This window comes from Cygnus atratus, chromosome 4, assembly GCF_013377495.2.
Source record: "Cygnus atratus isolate AKBS03 ecotype Queensland, Australia chromosome 4, CAtr_DNAZoo_HiC_assembly, whole genome shotgun sequence".
Classification (NCBI taxonomy): domain Eukaryota; kingdom Metazoa; phylum Chordata; class Aves; order Anseriformes; family Anatidae; genus Cygnus; species Cygnus atratus.
Genome location: NC_066365.1, coordinates 50649180 through 50667719, shown reverse-complemented (window position 1 = coordinate 50667719; position 18540 = coordinate 50649180). Strand labels below are relative to the sequence as shown.

At 37.1% G+C, this 18540-nt stretch overlaps 1 protein-coding gene across 1 annotated transcript in view; it reads right to left on the bottom strand.

The window, feature by feature from the left end:
- The window catches only part of CORIN (corin, serine peptidase), a 132892-nt gene that overhangs the window by 108675 nt on the left and 5677 nt on the right, over window positions 1-18540 (bottom strand). Inside the window, exons 2-3 of the mRNA XM_035550654.1 lie at window positions 7640-7784; window positions 1727-2179 (exon numbers count right to left, since the gene is read on the bottom strand). Of these exons, the coding sequence (XP_035406547.1) occupies window positions 1727-2179; window positions 7640-7784 (598 nt within the window). The remainder of the gene's footprint in view (window positions 1-1726; window positions 2180-7639; window positions 7785-18540) is intronic.

Genomic DNA, 18540 nt, shown 5'->3' with positions numbered 1-18540 from the left:
ATTTGACCCCACAGCACATGTCAAAAAAGTTCAAGTGAAGAAAAACAGGCCCCATAGTTCTGCTCAACATTAACCAACAGGCTAATAACTTCAAGGTGTCTTTTACAATCATAATCATTGAAAACACTAAGAGTTGGAAATATCTATAGCGTAGCACGCTGTGCTTCTGAGCTGTTCCTCAGCACAGTGATAACTAGCCAAGTTACCACATAAGGTAAATAAATGAATCACTGAGGGGATACAAGTGTGCATTTACATGCATTTGTTCTGAGTTTGGGGTGTGAGGAGAAAAAACAAGATATCAGCCAATTTAAGAAAATCACGTAGCAAACTGAATGTACAGAAAGCCTGGACCATTCAAATGGCTACAGAATCACTACAGTGTTGGAGACAGAAAGAACAAAATAACAGAACATTGATTCACAATAAGTTATTATTTTTGAGGGCTAATTTGTGAATAAGAAAATAAGTTATCACTGAAATGGCCTCACAAGGATTCTGTTCCATGTTACAGGTTAAAAATAAATAAAAAATAGATTAAAAAAAAAAATCAAAGGTTTTCCTCTTTCACTTCACTCCAGAAAGAACAAGAAAGAGCGTAACAGACCTCTTTCCTAACTTTTACCCGCTTGTTTGATGTTAGGGTGGGGTAGAGGGAGGTATGAATGAAGCAAGGGACAACCTCTTGAAGGCAGAATGCATTAGAAGAAAACAGCAGAGCAAAAAACTTGTGACGTACCATCAATTTGATCACTCACACCTGAGTAATAGATTCATTAGGTAGGCAACTAATATCAGGTTTTAGTATTTAACTAAGCATGGAATCCAAGAGAGGAATGACACAGAGATTCTCCACAAAACAATGCATAATTCAATGGCTGAAGTGATCACCTCTGTCAGACACCATCTGTTCATTTCACAGAAATTTCAAATATACAGTTAATAGAGTGTGCCACTTTCAGGTCACAGTCTATCTCTTTGTATGTATTTCAGTTCTCCCTATAACTCCTGGAATAAGTTTTGCTCCATGCTCTCATGAGATCAACAGCAAAAGAATGATATGTAGTTAAAGAGAAACAAATTCATTTTAATATGTCACCCTAGTGTTCCATGTGTTAGCAAAAAAATACAAAGAAACCTTTCAATACCACTGACATGATGAATCAATAAAATTACCATGGCACTAATGAAATGCGCCTCCTTGTATAGTCAGACCAATGAAAACTGATCACAGTTAATCATTATTGTTCTTTTTGACATTTTGATTACAGTCCTCAGAAATTGAATTTTATCGCTGCATGGAGAAACAACTTCAAATTAGAGAACAATTTATCCATTAACATAGAAAATGTTTTAACTGTAATTATATCCCCAGTTCAAGAAGGTACTTACCACATATATAATTTTAACAGAACATAGAAAATTCAATCTACAAACTGAATACAGTCTGCAATAATTCATTTTCAGACTTGGTAAGCATGCATGATTTGAAGAATGTACTGTAAGCATTCATACCTGAAAGAACTTAGTGCATCTTCCTCAATGGGGTCAATCAAATGTTCTGATAAGATACTGATTGCTTGCAACATGGAATGTGCAAGACAAAATAAATTATCAAAAAAAACACTAATCCCTCAGAACTCATGGGAACTCATAAGGAAGCAGCCAGCAGTGTGTTCTGTACTTTTGAGTCATAATTATAAAACTAAAAAAAATATAAACTTACTTTTTTTCTGATCCACTTTTTGTGGCACAGATGGATAGGTAGGGCTTAATACAGGCAGAGTGGTCATCCTCTCTGTGATGTTGAAGGATGCATCTATGGACCACGAAGTCTCTTCCTCTGCAGTGGCAAACAGCTGGGTGCTATATTCAGAGCCCTCTGCCAAAGCAGCATCATTTGTAGGATCAGGATTGAGGACTGAGGCTTGAGATGTAGGGACAAATGAGTTTTCCTGGAAAGTCTCTCTAAATACATTTGAGTTCTTGTTCATTTGGCCAGTGTGGGATAAAGGTGTGGTGGTCCAGGTGGGAGTCCATGTGCTGAGATCTACTATGGGATTAGTCGTGGAACTGTTTTCAACCATGTTTGGCAAAAGAATGTCAGATGTTTCAATGTCACCATTAACTGTGAGGACCTCACTCCCATTTGAATAAAAGCAAGTTTTTTCTAACACCCCTGGAAGAAAGGGAAAAAAAATATAAAAAAGAATTATATTAGCTCGTTGGTACAGTTGACTCTTGAGTACAAACAACACCCACTACCACCTCTACCGAACTTCATTTTCAGTTTGATTACTGCATTTACCAAAATGCCAAGTCTCATGACCACACTTAGCCAGCACCTTGGCTCTGCCAGCTCCAGGCACCACGTACAGCCTGCACCCACTCAGATATCCTGAACCCCTACCTCCTGCTCTTACAGAATCCCTCTCCTCACCCCTTCATCCACTTTGCAGCTAGATTGAACCAGCTCACTCAGTGTGAAATTCAATGACTGGACAGGAAGGAATCTTTATTAATCACAGCTGCAAATAACTAACAATGCCAGAAGACCCTAATTCCAGTTACTGTCTGAAAAGATTTGGGGTTGGGAAGTTTAATATGTAAAAAGAAAAGGGAACCAGGAGAGTAGAAAAGGAAGAATTTTCCTTTTTCATTGAGCAACATCTAACTGTGGCAACTGGAACTAGAAAGTTAAACTTGTAAGGGGTTCAATGAAACAGCTACCCTTTGAGATTTACCATTTACTTGTTTATCCATACTGGGTTGTTTCGGCTCAATTGCCACTGACTGTGAGTAAAACTTGGTGTCTGACTTTCACTAGCAGAACCCAAGGGAACTTTATATCTATGTATGTGAAAGTTTCTGTTTCTCTACCAGCAAATGTGCATAATTCATTGGGATTTGGAGGAGTATGCTGTGGGTATTTTACAGAAGCATCAGAAAATCTCCCACCCACAAATTATTTCAGCAGCAATATCTCTTTCTTGAGTCCTCTGGTCAGGCCAAATGGGAAGACTGAACATGCTTTGATTTCACAATGGGGACCAGCAGTAATATGATTTGCTAAAATCTTAGGAATTGTAACTAAGCATGCACAGAAATCGTGCTCACTCATATGTAGCTTTACTTGGATCCTGTGTTTCCAAATAGAGCTTTGAATCTCTGTGAGTGGGAAACCTACTTTGTTTCAAGTTTCAAACTTCAGTCATTTTCGCTGTAGCTTTCAAAAAGTTAATTTTAACTTCTTTTCCTCCCTTGGAAAAGTGTGTATTTTTTCCTTAACTCAAGAATAACCTTAACTCAGGAACTCGAGGGTGTTTTTTTTTAATCTCATTCTCTGTCCTCCTCCCTCAGCTACTGTCTTCTCCACTCAACATAAAAATAGAAAAAGCCTGAAGAATGTCAGTCCCAAAGAGCTATGAATAATGATTGAAGTAAAAATGATTAGCTATTTATAAATCATTCAGCAGAATAGTAGGAAATACATTACAAGTCAGGTAAAAGCTTGAAAGAAGCTTAAACATTTTTTTTCTGTTGTTTAACACAGTGGACCAATAAATACTATTAAGGAAAATATGCATGTTACCCACTGGATTCTATCCTATCCCCACTCAGCCTTATTTCATTCTCTTTCTGGAACTAGAACAATAGCTGTCGCTACCCATAAGGTCATTTATTTCTTCCACTGAGATCTCCAGATGCCTGTTTGCTTCTTCAACCCATCTTTCCAACAATAACATTTTTGTTCTATTTTCAGTTTCCTAGTGATAACAACTCCCCTTCTTTTTCTTGACAGGGGGACCACATAATGAACCTCTTCCAGACAACAGACCTTCCCAATTGTATCTCAGCTGACAATGAGTATCATTAAATTTCTTTTAAGACCTTTTGCCTACAAAATAACCTTTACAGACAGCACGGGAAGAGAGGGGAAACAAGAAGTTGATATTACCAGTAGGGAGGCTTATGGAATCTGGGTACATGTAAATTTTGTGTTTCTGTTTTCTCAGATCTTTAAGTTTTACCTTAACTTTACAGGTTTCCAAACAAACATTTTAAGGCTGAAGAAGTTTGAAGAATCCAGCTTTTCCACCTTCTAGATGTGTGCTCCAGCCACTGTTTTACTATGTGTTGGCAGGCACCATCACTATTAGGAAGCTTTAAAAGACTAAGTGTAGCAGTGTTCTTTTAAATAATGCTCTTAGGTAATATTAGGAGATGGCTCTAGGCTCTGTTCCAACCAGCTAGTTGCAGTTGCTTGGGGTCTGCTGCATATGCTCTTGAAAGAGGTAGGCATAAGCCTCTGCTTGGCTTTCACTGCTGGCCAGCTCTAGATGACAACTCTGTTTCCAGATAGCATGTGATGTTTTTGGATCACCTTCCTGAGGCACTTTGTTCTCCCCCTTTCCTCCTATCCTCTCATCCTCCTAGTCCACAGAGTAGAGAATTCAGAAAATTAATTCCAGGGTATAGTCTCCACTCTCTTTCTGAGTTAGGCTTGTATTTTCATTGATTATAGTCCTTTTCCCCCTTAAATAATATTGTACATCTTCAATCTTAAATTTAATTTACGAGAGATTTTTTTGCAGCATCAAAAGTCCTGCAGGAACTATTTAAATTTCAATACAGAGCTGAAGATAGTAAATCATAGCCTAGATAGCTAATTAGTTGAGAAATAGCTGTAACCATTTTGGAATTGTGTTTTCAGCTACAGCTGGACATGTCCAGATGACGGGAATATACAGCATGATGGATCTCATTGTGCATGGTACAAAACCAAGGAACTGGCTTAAGATTCATTTGGTTCAAAGCGATGCCTTGCCAAGAGTCTTACTGATCACCTTCCAGTTGCTCTTCACTATTGGGGAATTAATGTTTTATTTAAAGATCTGAAATGGACAGTTAAAAGATCTAAGGAATAAGTCACACTGTTCAGACTATTAAAGTGAGATTTTGGCAGTTCACTGTGAGTGATTTCTAGTAGTTCACAGCAGGAAATCCCAAGAAGACCACATTTGTTTAAAAAGCTAACCAAACAGAGCAAAGCAGCCTACCAAAGCATGTGTAATGGATTAGGCAGTTACACAGAATAGAATGATGGATCACTGCTGTAACTAGCCAGCACATACCCACTGAGATTTCTTCTGCAGGGTTTGCCCTATGAATCTGTGCACTCTGAAGGCATTGGCACATCACTGATAATCAGAGAATCATAGAATCACAGAATGGCTTGGGTTGGAAGGGACCTTAAAGGCCATCTAGTCCAATCCCCTGCCACGGACAGGGACATCTTCCCCTAGACCAGGTTTCCCAAAGCCCCATCCAGCCTGGCCTTGAGCACTGCCAGGGATGGGGCATCCACAGCTTCTCTGGACAACCTGTTACAGTGCATCACCACCCTCTGAGTGAAGAATTTCTTCCTTATATCTAATCAAAATCTACCCTCTCTTTCAGTTTAGAACTGTTACCCCTTGTCCTACCAGTACCTTGTAAAAGTCTCTCTCCATCTTTCTAAGCCCTCTTTCAGTATTCAAAGGCTGCAATAAGGTCTCCCTGGAGACTCTTTTTCTGGAAGCTCTCTATTTATGTTTTAATACTTGGAGCTCTCTATTTATGACTTAATAAGCAGTGAAACATACTAGAATGACAACCACAGAACTTAGCTCCTCCATTTGGTGATAAGATGATAATTTCCTATAGAGAGGGTAATTTGTGAGTCAGTCAGTACCATCAACTCATTTCTTACACTGTAAATCATCATACCAATATCAGAGTGTTAACAGCATTAATTTACTACTGATCTGAACTGAATATGAACTACTATTCTGGATATAATGTGTTCTCAATAAATAAAACTGAATACATTATTTTACACACATTTTAAAGACATCCATAGAATTTGTTCATTTAATTACTGACATCAAATATATTTGTTTCTAGGCTATCAATGCACATCAAGCAGAAGCTGAAAACTGAAAGTGAAGAATAGCAAATTGTAATCATGAAAATTTAAGATATGTTTAAGGGAGCTTTGCCAGTTTTAGACATGAGTAATAACACCAAGTCTTATTCTTCACCCCACAGTAATTACATTGACCTAATAGACGATAGTCCTGATTTTTGCTGTGTAAGTAGAATCAGAACAAGTCCCATTTCCCCAGAGGATTTCATACATTTTAATGAGTATTATGTCAACACATGCCTCAGAGGAGGAGAATGAGTAGATCTGACAAATACACCTGCTTTTTTATCTGCTTTCTCACCAAAGAATGAAAATCTAGGGCAGAGGATGTGAAGGATACAAATGGAATGATAAACATAAGGAAAGTAAATTGAACAGCGTCATATTTCCTAATTGCTAGACTTACTAGTCTTAGTCCACTTCAGCCTGTTCTCAATTTAAAGATACATCCCAAAACTCAGTTGTCAATCATAGCATTCATTAGCTTTGTTATTTTGACTTGCCTAACCTAAGTTAAATGAAAAGAACAGGTCTACAACATATTATTGCAAATACTTTACAGACTGAATTGAGAAAATACATTTAAGTTGTCTTGGTTTTGACAGAAGTGAAGGTGCTAATGAAACATGTTTGTTTCCTTCCTGTGCTTGCTGTTTGGTTGTATGGTATGTAAGCTGGGGGTTTTAAAGGGAAATATAGATTTTTATATATATATATATCCATATATATATATATAAAGATACACACACATTACCACAATTGTTAAAGATGTGCTCCTGAATTACTCAAGGAAGCACAACAAGAAAATATTTTCTTTACCAAAAACTGAAGTAAAAATGCCACATCTTCTCAGCACTGAAAGCAAAACAATTGGTTTTTTTTACTTTTTTTTTTCAAAAAAAATTTTATGTTTTAACCCAGCATTACTGCCTTTCTCATGTTGTAGTTGAAGAGATTTAATGACGAGACATGTCAGCTTCTCTGTAGTGGCAATAAAAGGAAGGCTTCTTAAAGTTTTATTGGTAATAAATTATTAGCTCGTTAATTCTGTAACAGACACAGAGTTAACAGACTAAGCCATGTAAATTCTAATATTTCTGCAACAAGTTTCCACAAAGCATACTTGGGGTTTTGCATTGATATATATTTCATACTTAGTAGAAAGAAACGTATTTTCCTTAGCTGAACAGTAATATTTTGTAGACTGTTCAGAAAGATTTGTCGATACTTATAAAATTAACCTTCACCTGAAAATAAAAAACAGATTTACACATCAATGTGTGACATAAAGGTACAAAATATTCTATTCCACTGACAGTTATCTAAATGTCTAACATAAATATATTTTATAGTTTTAAAACGACTGCAGAAAACCATCTAAATGCTATCTATTCAAGGTAGTCAGATCATCAAAAATCTACCTTCAGAAATTCAGAAAAAGAATTGTTACATAAATTTATTTGTTACATAAATATATTTTAAATTTATAAATCCAAATATCATATTTATTTCTCTGAAACAAACATTATTATTTCACTAGGCAGTTTAGATTGTTAGGTAGATGTGCTAAGATACATCTTTAATGTCCACATTAGCACTTGAAAAGGAGACTAAAATTGAGATAGAAATGCATTAATTGAAAACAGGCCAATTTACTCTGTTAGCACTCACCTACAAAGGTAAGCAGAATAACCAGCAAAAGGATAAGGGCACAGATGCATGGAATTAGTATTAGGAGCAAAAGTCGAAGAAACTTGGCAGAAGCCAGTTTTTGAGAGCAACCATCCCCCATATTATCCTCATCTGCTCCTAAGACCTGAAAAACAAAAGAGCACAGTTTTATCATTCCAGTGTCAGTTAATAACTCCTATGTTTTCAAGGGCAGTCCCACCCATTTCACAAAACAGCTAGATTATTTAAATGTACAAATTGTTTTAAATTCTTACCGAAAAGTCGTATATAATCTTCCTTTTTGGTGGACAGCCTAGTGCAATCATACCATTAATTTTAGTTCATCCAACATCCACAAACCTACAATTTCACTGAAATTTCCAAACCTTTTACCTGATGAACTAGAAGTCAGATAGGTATTGCATTTGAAAAAAAAAAAAAAAAAGTAAAATACATAATACACTTCAGTAGTAAGGCTAAAGACATCTTATTTTCTAATTAAAAATAATCATTTACCAATTATATAAAAAGCTCCCTGTTCTTTTTTTTAAAAAAAAGGAACCAAGAAATTATTATAACCTTTGTTTTAAGTGACAATAACAGTGACAAGGAGCATTCCACTTATTATTTACAATAATGTTTATTTTCAAGTACTTTACAAAGCTTTAACTTATCACAGTATTCAGTGGTGTTTACAAGTAGTGTTTTCTGTTCTACAAATGGAATATGCAATAATAAAGAAAAATAATTTTCTGATTTCAGCTGAGTTGCACAAACTTCTGCCAAAGGCTAAACAGGTATATATAATAAAAATAATCAAAATATATACAGTAGTCTTGGGGGAAAAAAAAAATTAAAAACATAACTCTATTAAGGCTATGATTTCATATATTAGAAACATATCATATTCTTTAAACAAAAACAAAACAAAAACAAAATTCCAAATATATATTTAATAGCAAAATTGAAACTGTCATTATGAAGTTAATAATGATAGTTATTAATTAATTCTTTTTTAATCAAAATTAACTAAAAATAATTAACATTTTCCCTATAGTAAGGCAAAATAGAAAATTAACTCTGGACAAAGTCTTCCAAAAGGATGAGTCATGAGTTAAAGCCTACAAATAACAGTTTAGCCTCTTCGTCAGGAAAATCAATCACATTGAAGTTGATCGGGACGGGACACAAGAGTGTAAATGCATCCATTACGTTGACAGACTCTTTCTGAAGATCATCAAGAGATGGACGTCTATCACATTCATCGGTAGTCTTGTAAATGGCAGTCTCTGCATGTTAACGCTTTGATTGGTTATGTTCTAAGTGTTTTTCTGTGAGGAACAGGTTACCAGAGTGACTAGCACGAATGAAAACTGGACTGCTTCTTAAGGAACTAGAGACTAGATTTATTCCTGCCTAATCTCACTGCCTATATTACTCCCTTGACTGTGAAAACTTGCACTGTTTAAAGACCAGGTAGCACTGAAAACAGGTATGGTGCCAGCATGGTGTGAGATATGAGCAGTATCTCACTTCATAACCACTGTGCCTTCTATTGTGGTGATTCAGTCTCAACACTGTCCTACTGCAGGATGTAGGTTGATGGTCAGCTTAAAGATGGTAGCGTTCTCTGAACATCTGAAACAGCCAGCTCAGGGTCGCTTTGTCTGCTCATAAGGTACAGCCTGGGTGAGTTGGCAAGGTCTGTAATCAAATCATCACCGTTTTCCACCATAAGCAAAATACAAAGAATGCTGAGAGAGCCAACTGCTTGTCTCAAGTGTTTTTTCTTCACACCTTATTCAGAAGTGGCAAATGCTGCAATTCAAGATTTTGGGATATGTCAGCTAAATTTCCACCTTTACTTGCAACTAACACTTCAAATACCCAGGCACACAGAAAAAAAAAAAAAATTGGGTGAGTTTTTGGGTGAGTTTCAGTTTCAGAAACCTAACTCCAAGTAACAGACAACCCTTACTTGACAACATGACATCTTGAAGTCCACACTTGCTTACATTTTAAAATATTAAACTCTTCGAAGTCTGCCTCAAGTTTTGCTTCTGGTCGTGTTGGAGCATAGCAGCTTAGCAGCCACCTTCACTGAATCCCATAACCTTGTTTTGCTCAGTCTATATTAGATCCCTTTGGGAGGTCTGAGTGCAGGTAGCATAGGAATAACACAGCTCTGTTGTGAACACAGCTCTCCCAAAACACAGCTGCTGTAACTTCAACTTTCAACTACTTTTGAAAGCATGGCCAAAAAAAAAAAAAAAGAGAAAATGACATTAAATTGCCTTTTCTGACAGTACAGTGGTTACAGTGCTCCCTCAGGAAATGGTGCTGTTGAGTTCAATCCCCTGTTCAGCCCAAAAATTAGATCTACAACTCAGTAGAGTACCACAGCCATCTGAACATCTGAACGTAGACTCCTCATGAATCAGAGCACACTATCCCTTCAAGTCATGATATACTGTGAAAAAGAGCATGGTTCTGCTGCACCAGGTAATGGGGAGCAGGACCATCACTACACAAACCAGTAAGCTTCTGAAATACCTTGCTTTTACATTCCTGTTTTTGTGAGGAATTTATTTTAAGTCTGTTGGCACTGTGAATAGTAGATACTTTAATCAGATGTTTATAATAAAGAAGGACCTCAAATGTTTACCTTCTTATCAACACCTAAAAGTAGCAAAAAATCCCAGTCTTTGCATTGGCAACTTACTACCAAAGATTTAAAAGGAGTCTGTTGTATCCAAATTTGCTTTCAGTGACTGCTCAAGAAAAGAATGTTAGATTGGGAAAGACATCCTTCTCTAAACACCCTGAATTGCTTGTTTGGTATAACAGCAAAGTAAATATTTACAGGCAACTAAACAGCATGTCATATTTTTCCCTTCTACAGGAAAAGATATCACGAAAAACACTAAACATATTTAAAATCATCATCGGTGACTCAGCAAGCATAGCCTTAATAAATGCTAATTTTCCATCACTTGAACATCTATATGAGTTTTTTTTCCATCAATTTCTGTGGTGAATATGAAAAAAAAATGTTAACGGCTCCTATGTCATCAATGAGAATTTAATGAAAAGTCCTAGACATAAATATAAATACATTATACCAACTTTTACATATTCCCTGATACTGTTTCTTTTCCTCTTGCCACCAAATATTACAATACAAAAAGAATACATGCACCACTTTTAAGTGCTATAGTATGCCAATGGTGTCTGGAAAAACTTCAGACATGCTTTGTCCTCCCAGTTCTTCTAGTCTAGCACTTTGTATCTTCCTGGTAGCCCATTTTTAGATTAGTAAGAAGTAAGAAAAGAAGGGCGCGCTTCTAATTTCATTAAAAAATTGAAACTTGCGATCCCCAGCAAAGAAAGACTTCAAAAGAGTAATATCCCTAAGGGGCTATGAATCCAAAATCAGTCATAAATAACAGAACTGTCAGAGAAAAATGGGACTGTAGAAGGAAACATGCTTATTCATTTTGTGCTACATCCTTATTCATTTGGCCCACTTTAGGCCTCCAAGAAGCGAAACATCTCCCTCAACCCTCTCGGTAGTCTATATTCTGAGTCATTCTCTAAGTACACAAAACTGAAGTATTTTCTACATATACATTTTTATCTCTTTCCAAAGGAAGGGCAAGAAGACTTAGAAGCAGAATCCTTGAGGACAGACAGAAATAAACCAATCCTAAATACTAGAGGTTTGGGCATAGAATAGATTTATCTGGACGAAAACATATCCTCAGTTCCTGAAGAATACTGGTACGAGTTCCCTTCCTACCACTGATGTTAGACAGATTGATTCAAAAAAGACTTTTTTTTCAGTTAAATGCTGTGTACACTGTAGGTAGGAAAGGTCAGTGTCTCGTTTTTGAGGCAACAAGTCATTTGCTTTTAATACAATCAGTTTTTGTATTAAACAGTCAGAATACTGGGTGCTTAAAAAGATCAGATAATTTCTTATGACAGCCAAAACATTCTGTCTCTGGTGAAACACTATTAACTGCTACTTAATACCCAAATGCTGTTCTGTAAGTATTGATTTCAATAAAGGAAATACACCATGACATAACTCTGAGGTAATTTCAGTTCAGATTTTTGAGAAAATCCTACTCTTATTTAGGACTGCTGTATCAGACTGCTCACACTTGATTTTCTGAATCCACAGAGGCAAAAAATAGGGGAAAAAAAGTACAGTCCTGTCTGACTACCGAAAGACTAACAATTCATTGGACCAAAATTCACAGCTTGTCTTCTGCAAGTTGTGGGGGGAAAAGGAAAAAAAAAAAAAAAAAATATCTTATGGGTGTCATTTCAATAACATGCTTGTGATATGAAGGCCCAGAAATAACAAATTACATTAAGATTTATGGATGAAAAGCCCGTGGTAGCATGCAATTTTCCTTTTAGACCCCAAAATTATCTAAGCTATTAGACTATAAAACAACCTTAATCGTGGTGTAAGCATGTGACATATATACGTCCTGCTGTTCTCATCGCAAACCTAACAAATGATCTCCCTGTAAGGAAATACCACTAGGGCTAACAGGCTATGGCCAGTATCGTCTGATAGAGCATGCTGGGTCTCTACAAAGAAACATGGAAGACAACTGCTGGGTCCCAAACATCAAAATATCTTGAGCAAGCCATGCACCAAAGTACTACGCAGTATTTATACTGGAAAGCAGTGGAAAGAAGACAAGAAAGGAGTACAACCATGACATGCAGAATGTCACTAGGGGACAGTAAACAGGTGGCCTTGTAAAAGTCACAGTGCCATTGGGGAATCCAGCCAAGCTGGATAGCACATAGTTTTCATAATCTAACATATTTTCCAAACATGAACTATCTGCAGTTCTTTACATATCTTTGATATTGTTCCTATTCCAGTGCACTGCTGGCACCTTTTGTGATTTTATCAACTGTCATGATATTTGTCTAAAAGCTCTAGATATGGGACTCACATGACTGTGCCTGCGATGACAGATTTCCTTTCCATGCAAGGGAATATGGTTCCAATTCTCACTGTCTCGGAGCAAAAACTGAACATGTGAAGTGTCAGTGTTTAAATACATGGTAGCATATAAAAATAAATTTAAACTTACTTGTTCTTAGATCCTCTTTTAACCTACTCACAATATTCAAAAGCCTGGGAGTGAGTAACAAAAGCTGCAAGTATTCTACATTTCTGTATCAGTGCTGTCCTGTTCACACAAAAATCTGGGAGTCAGCAATGCACTTGTGTTTGACAACTATTCCATCCAAAAAATGTAATGCCATGCTTTAATGGTCAATGTAACAAGTAGAAAGTGTAAGATAAATCATCCAAAGGACGAGGAAAAGTCACACGCTAAAAACAGGAATGGGCAAAAAGTCACTGAGAACAAAAGTCACTGGTTTTGCATAATCTTCCATTGAAAATGTTAGAGGAATCAGAGTGCCAAGCTGAAATGGACCAACTAAAGAATGGATCTTAAGGAAGCAACAGAAATTGGCTATTAAGCAACTTTGTCTGCAAACACAATACTCAGACTTGAGAGCACACCACTAATTTAAGAACAAAAGTGTCATAGTTATTCTAAAAGGAAATGGTGTGGTTTAGGGAAGAAAAAATAAATGAAACACACAAACAAACAAAAAATTTTTTCATACAGCAAGGCAGCAAACATCAGAAGCATGTTGTCACATGAATTGTTATCTGCACAATGAATTGCTTCAGGTTTTTTGGTAGTTCAAGTTCACTGCAATCCTGTAACTTCTCCCAGGAAGTGCCATAGCCTCAGACAAATTACAAATTGCTGACGTAATTCATTCAGAGTTCATTGAGATGATCAGGCCTCCTTTCCCATCCATGAAATAAAATACTCTGACTTACCCTTATGCTAACCACTGGAATATAAACATACTGAGTCATCACACCAATCTGAAAGACAGACTATTTAAGTAAAGGAGCTGTCATATAAAGCCGGGAACATCCTTCCGAAATAAGTGTTTAGTTGGTGCTAGATGCTATGTCCAGCTGGATTCTTTTGGCTGAAGCAAAAACCTGAAGCACCTTTAATCTCCCCAACTTACATTTTCACTTAAAGTTAGGAGAGATGATCATGTGTCAGAGATGGTTCTTACAGAAGACACAAGGTGTGAAGTAAGGTGATTGTTTGCACTTCAGACTACCACAGAGACCCACTGGTCACTTGTGCTGTTCAGGAGACCTTTGAAGCTGTTATTAACCCAGCATGAGGCAGCACAGTAAAAATCCAAAGTGGGCATCACCAGACATCACTGATAAACAAAATTGATGTGGTATTTTTCTTTCATTTCTGGAGCACAACTTTGGGATTCTTTATTCCTGACATACAACTTCAGCAGTTTTTCAGCCACTGAGACAACTTTGGAATTAAGAAATCTGTGAGATGTGCATGAGAAGCTCAGAAAAGACAAGGTGACATTCCAGTATGTCTCACCCTGCTCGGTGACAACACAGATCTGGTGCTGCTCCAGCTTCAGTTCAAGAAATATCCAGGGGTAAGTTTACTGAGACAAATCCAAACGTAACAATGGTGTTCCAGTATCTGTGTGCTTGATACCCTGCACTGGTGTCTGCCAAGCTTTCTCCTTTGTAGTATGCCTGCAGTGCAGTTCAAACAACGTGACTGAAGGCTCCTTAGACAAACCTACCCTTGCCTTGAACTGTCCAGTTCAGGCACTAAGAGCTAACAGAGACACCAACACAAAGATCCAGATCTGAGTTTTTATCCAGGAAAACTGATGACCACCATGCTGCCAGTGGTGTCCAAGTTACTGTCTTATAGCGCACGCTCATTTTAAAAGAAAGCTAGCTCCTGGTACACCATCTCTTTCACAACTCATTCTTCCCTTTCTGAAGGCTTTGATGGAGGTGGAAATGAGTTGGTCACTCAGACATAAGCACTGCAGTAGGAGAGCTGTAGCTCGGAGGAGTTTATTCCCATTTCATATATTTTCGGGGTGGGAAGGCTCCTGTGTTCTATAGGGTCAGCGTAGTGGACTACAAAGGCACTTTAAAAAGCACCTGTTTGATACTGAAATAAATCTAAATAAATAATATAATAATTGGTCTCCCTGAGAAGATTTGATTTAGAAATCAGAAAAGTATTCACATGCAAAATACTGTCCTGGTTCTTGATTACACATGATTACACATTCTCTTGGAAAGCAGAGGAGGTGGAAAAGAAAGGATTTTTTTGGGGATTCCATGGATTATTTTTTTTTTTTGGATTAGCTTGATACCAATAACTGCCTTCTGCCTCGTTTAAAACAAGAATTAGACACACCATTTAGCCATCATATAAAGTCAGTACCAATCCTGCTTCAAAATATGAATTAGAGGAGAGAATAAAGGGTATTTATCACTACCAGAGAATAGTAGTATCGCCTCTACAATAGTAATGCCTTTGAATCCCTTCATTTTTCAAAAGAAGTGCTGCTGAGTAACGACTCCACTTTGTGGTACATATTTATATATTGCACATACTTACAATTGTTTATAAATTTCACTGATATAAACTTGCAACTACAATGGATGTTTCCCATGTTTACAATGGAACTGTTGAATTTTCAGGGATATTAAAATTAAGAAACAGCTGAGCTTACAGCAAACTACAGTTCCAAGCTCTCACTTCTTTATTAATAACAGCTGGTGGCAAAGATGTGTGATGTTGCCATGCCACACAACCAAAGCAAGATTCAGTAAACATATGGAGGATATCAAAGATTTCTAAAAACTAAAGCAGAAGACATTCATTTTAAGAATCAGAGTATGGTTAGCATTATCTGGTATTTCTCAATACCAAAACATGAATATCCATTCAGCCTACCTCAGCAGGCAACAGCAAAATTAATCTTTAATTAATGCAGAATTTATGCTTTGGGATTTATTCATTTTCAGGTTCCTAGGGCTTCCAGAGATTACCCATGTGAAGGTTTAAACAATGGCATGTTGTTTTTCTGAACACACACAGAGACCACCTTAATGCCTTCCTGGATACCTGCATGTTCACTGCATAGTGTCTTGCTAAGCAAGTAGAGCAGCAATGGAAAGCCATAACCTTGCTGAAAATCACGATTCAATGGGCAGTGGAGAAGCTGACAATACTGCTTTCAGGTTCTTGTTTTGCTGAGAATTCAATAAGTAGGTGCACAAGAGCCATTAGCACCAGAAAGCAAAAATGGAAGCCATGAGAAAAGAAAAGAAAAAAATCTTAATGGCCTAAATTGTGCCAATAAAAAGTTTCTGGAAAAAAAAATCAGGGTGTAGAGGGATACTGTTAGAGGAAAACCTTCTCCTGAAAGCAGTTTTCAAGCCTGGAAAACTAGAAAGGGGCAAAAAGAAACCCTGCCTGCCCTGTGGCTCCCATTCAGTGATTAATCACTGCCTGCATTGAAAACCTACCAGACACCCCATCCCAAAAAAGACAACTAGACCTCATTAGTGGACACACCTCTTTTTTTTTTTTTCCTATTAATACCTGATCAGTAGGTTCAGACTTCTGAACTTGAAGGAGACCAGTATGTGATGTATCTACCATGCCTGTTGCTCGTTATACAATTACTTAACCTACTTAAATCATAAGCTTTCAATGATCTGATTTTAATTGGACACTAAGCTGGGACACAAGGTAGAGAGATGGCAGGAATTTTCTTCAAAGCATTTGTCTCCTTATGTTCCATGTATTTCTTATTCAATTTTTCTCTAAAATGTATAAGTTATTCTCACACTTTAAACTTCTGTTTTGAAGAAATTAAAATTTTAGATTTTAATGGGTAAAGTTAACTTTACACTACTGACTTTTTTCCAAATAGTGAATAGAAAGATATTGACTCTTGGACCAAAGATAAGAGCAGCAGCGTTAATCAAAGGAAGGACATGGTTTAGAGTCAAAGCAAAGCATCATCTGTTCATTGTAGCTAGATACTTATTTGTCCTCTTCCCAAAGATGAAAATGGAATCACACAATGTCTCAAAGGTCGATAATCTACCATGTATAAATGTAGAGGTGACTCAGTCATTTTTCAATGGGATGCCACTTTGCTCAGAAACATGTTCACCTTTGAACATTTTGCTTCATTGTGGGGAAAATACAGAAAGAGAAGGATGTTTTCTGAAATTACCACAGTATCTTGACAGAAATAACCAAAGAGATGACTAGGGATTAAAACTATTTGTTATTGTCTAAATCACAAAACAATAAACTGAAACTGAAAACTCAAGATTAAGTGGGTTAACAAGGCACTTACGTTGGTGTAAGCTTTGGGCTATGGCTTTCATATAGAATCAAAGATAAAGGATTTATGGAATAAAAACTTCCATCTAAGTCACTGAATCGATAACAATCTGGTGAATTATTTTGTCAAAAGAGAAACATTCTACTGTATTTATGGCTAGGACTATTCAGTTTAATGTCATCCCTAGAATACATACCATTTTTCCTCCCATTCGCATTTTCTTTGGAAATCTACAGGAGTCACATAATAATCCTATCTATGATGAGGCAAAAGCAAATCAAAACCATCTGGGTTCCTAGCCTTTCCAGGCCGCTAGCAACACTATTCCATATACTCTTGCTTTGTAAGGAAAAGGAGAATTGTTAATAACTTCTAAGCACATTCAGCCATCATTTGACACTTCTTTTCCAGCCTTGTCTTCATTCAGTATGAATTACTTAAACTTACACCTTCAAAATGGCTGAGCAGGAACACACCTATGCTTGAAAAAGGCATTTACTACTGAATTCTTTTGTTACACAGTTGCCACAAAACAACTAGCAAGGAAAAAGAAAAAAAAAAAAAAAAAAAAAAAAAGGAAAGATAGCTACACACTCTACTGTTTCCAGTACTCTTTCAGATATATTATCCATTCATACAGTATTCATACGTGCACAGAACTAACATCTTCCAAACAGTAACCTGTATCTCAGCAGTGTCTGTCTCTTGGCACTGTGTGACACGAAGAATGCACAGGCTACTAAGGCAAGGTGGGCTCAGCTGCCTGTATTTCTTCCTGAAAATGGGAAAATGCTGGGGAAAGCCTGTCAACTGCTAGCATGTTCTGCATCTATAATCTCCACATCCTACTGGTTCTGGTTCTGTGACCACTCTAACAGAGAACAAATAATCCACCCAGCAAAAAGTGTGGCACTGGAAGCAGGAGCAATGGACAACTGTCCATGTCACACCATTGGATTAGAGAATTCCAGAGAAGATGTCACTGTACTTTACACATATACACCGTGTGTTACACGAATACAGCGCTGCAGGTCTGAGAGACCTGGGATGCAAAGCTCCTCAGTGGGCTTATTTCCAAGAGAATGCCCTGACTGTTTTCTGAAGCCTAAGGAGAAGAACAATGCAAGGAGCAAGTAAGTGATTCATTTTTTTACTGCTTAATTCAGGAGCAGAAAGGGAAAAAAAAGGAAAGTCTTGCTTCCTAGAAATGCTGCCTGAGTCTGAGATGCTTCCAAGTAACTTTCAGTACTATTGGAGTTACAGTATAGGCTGGCTTGAAACTAGGAGCAATCTGAGCTGAAGAGCAATGCCAATCTGGGCAATTGCTACTACTATTAAATGACCGATAAGTTAAATCTCTTTGGTATCAAAAAGATTAGGACATTAGCTTTTAAAACCCTAGGTCCTATATATTGCAGAACCAAGTGTTGCAGCTTTGAGGAACAGAGGAAGGGAAAAACACGTTGACAATGACTGACCAGCCAGTCCCAAAGCACGAGCACCATCCACTGAGAATCAAGCTTGAACTCTCTCTTAGCTATGAAACTTGAATAGGAATAAATGCAGTCTGATGCATTCCTGAAGAACGATACTTGTATCTACCCTCACTTCCTTTCCTC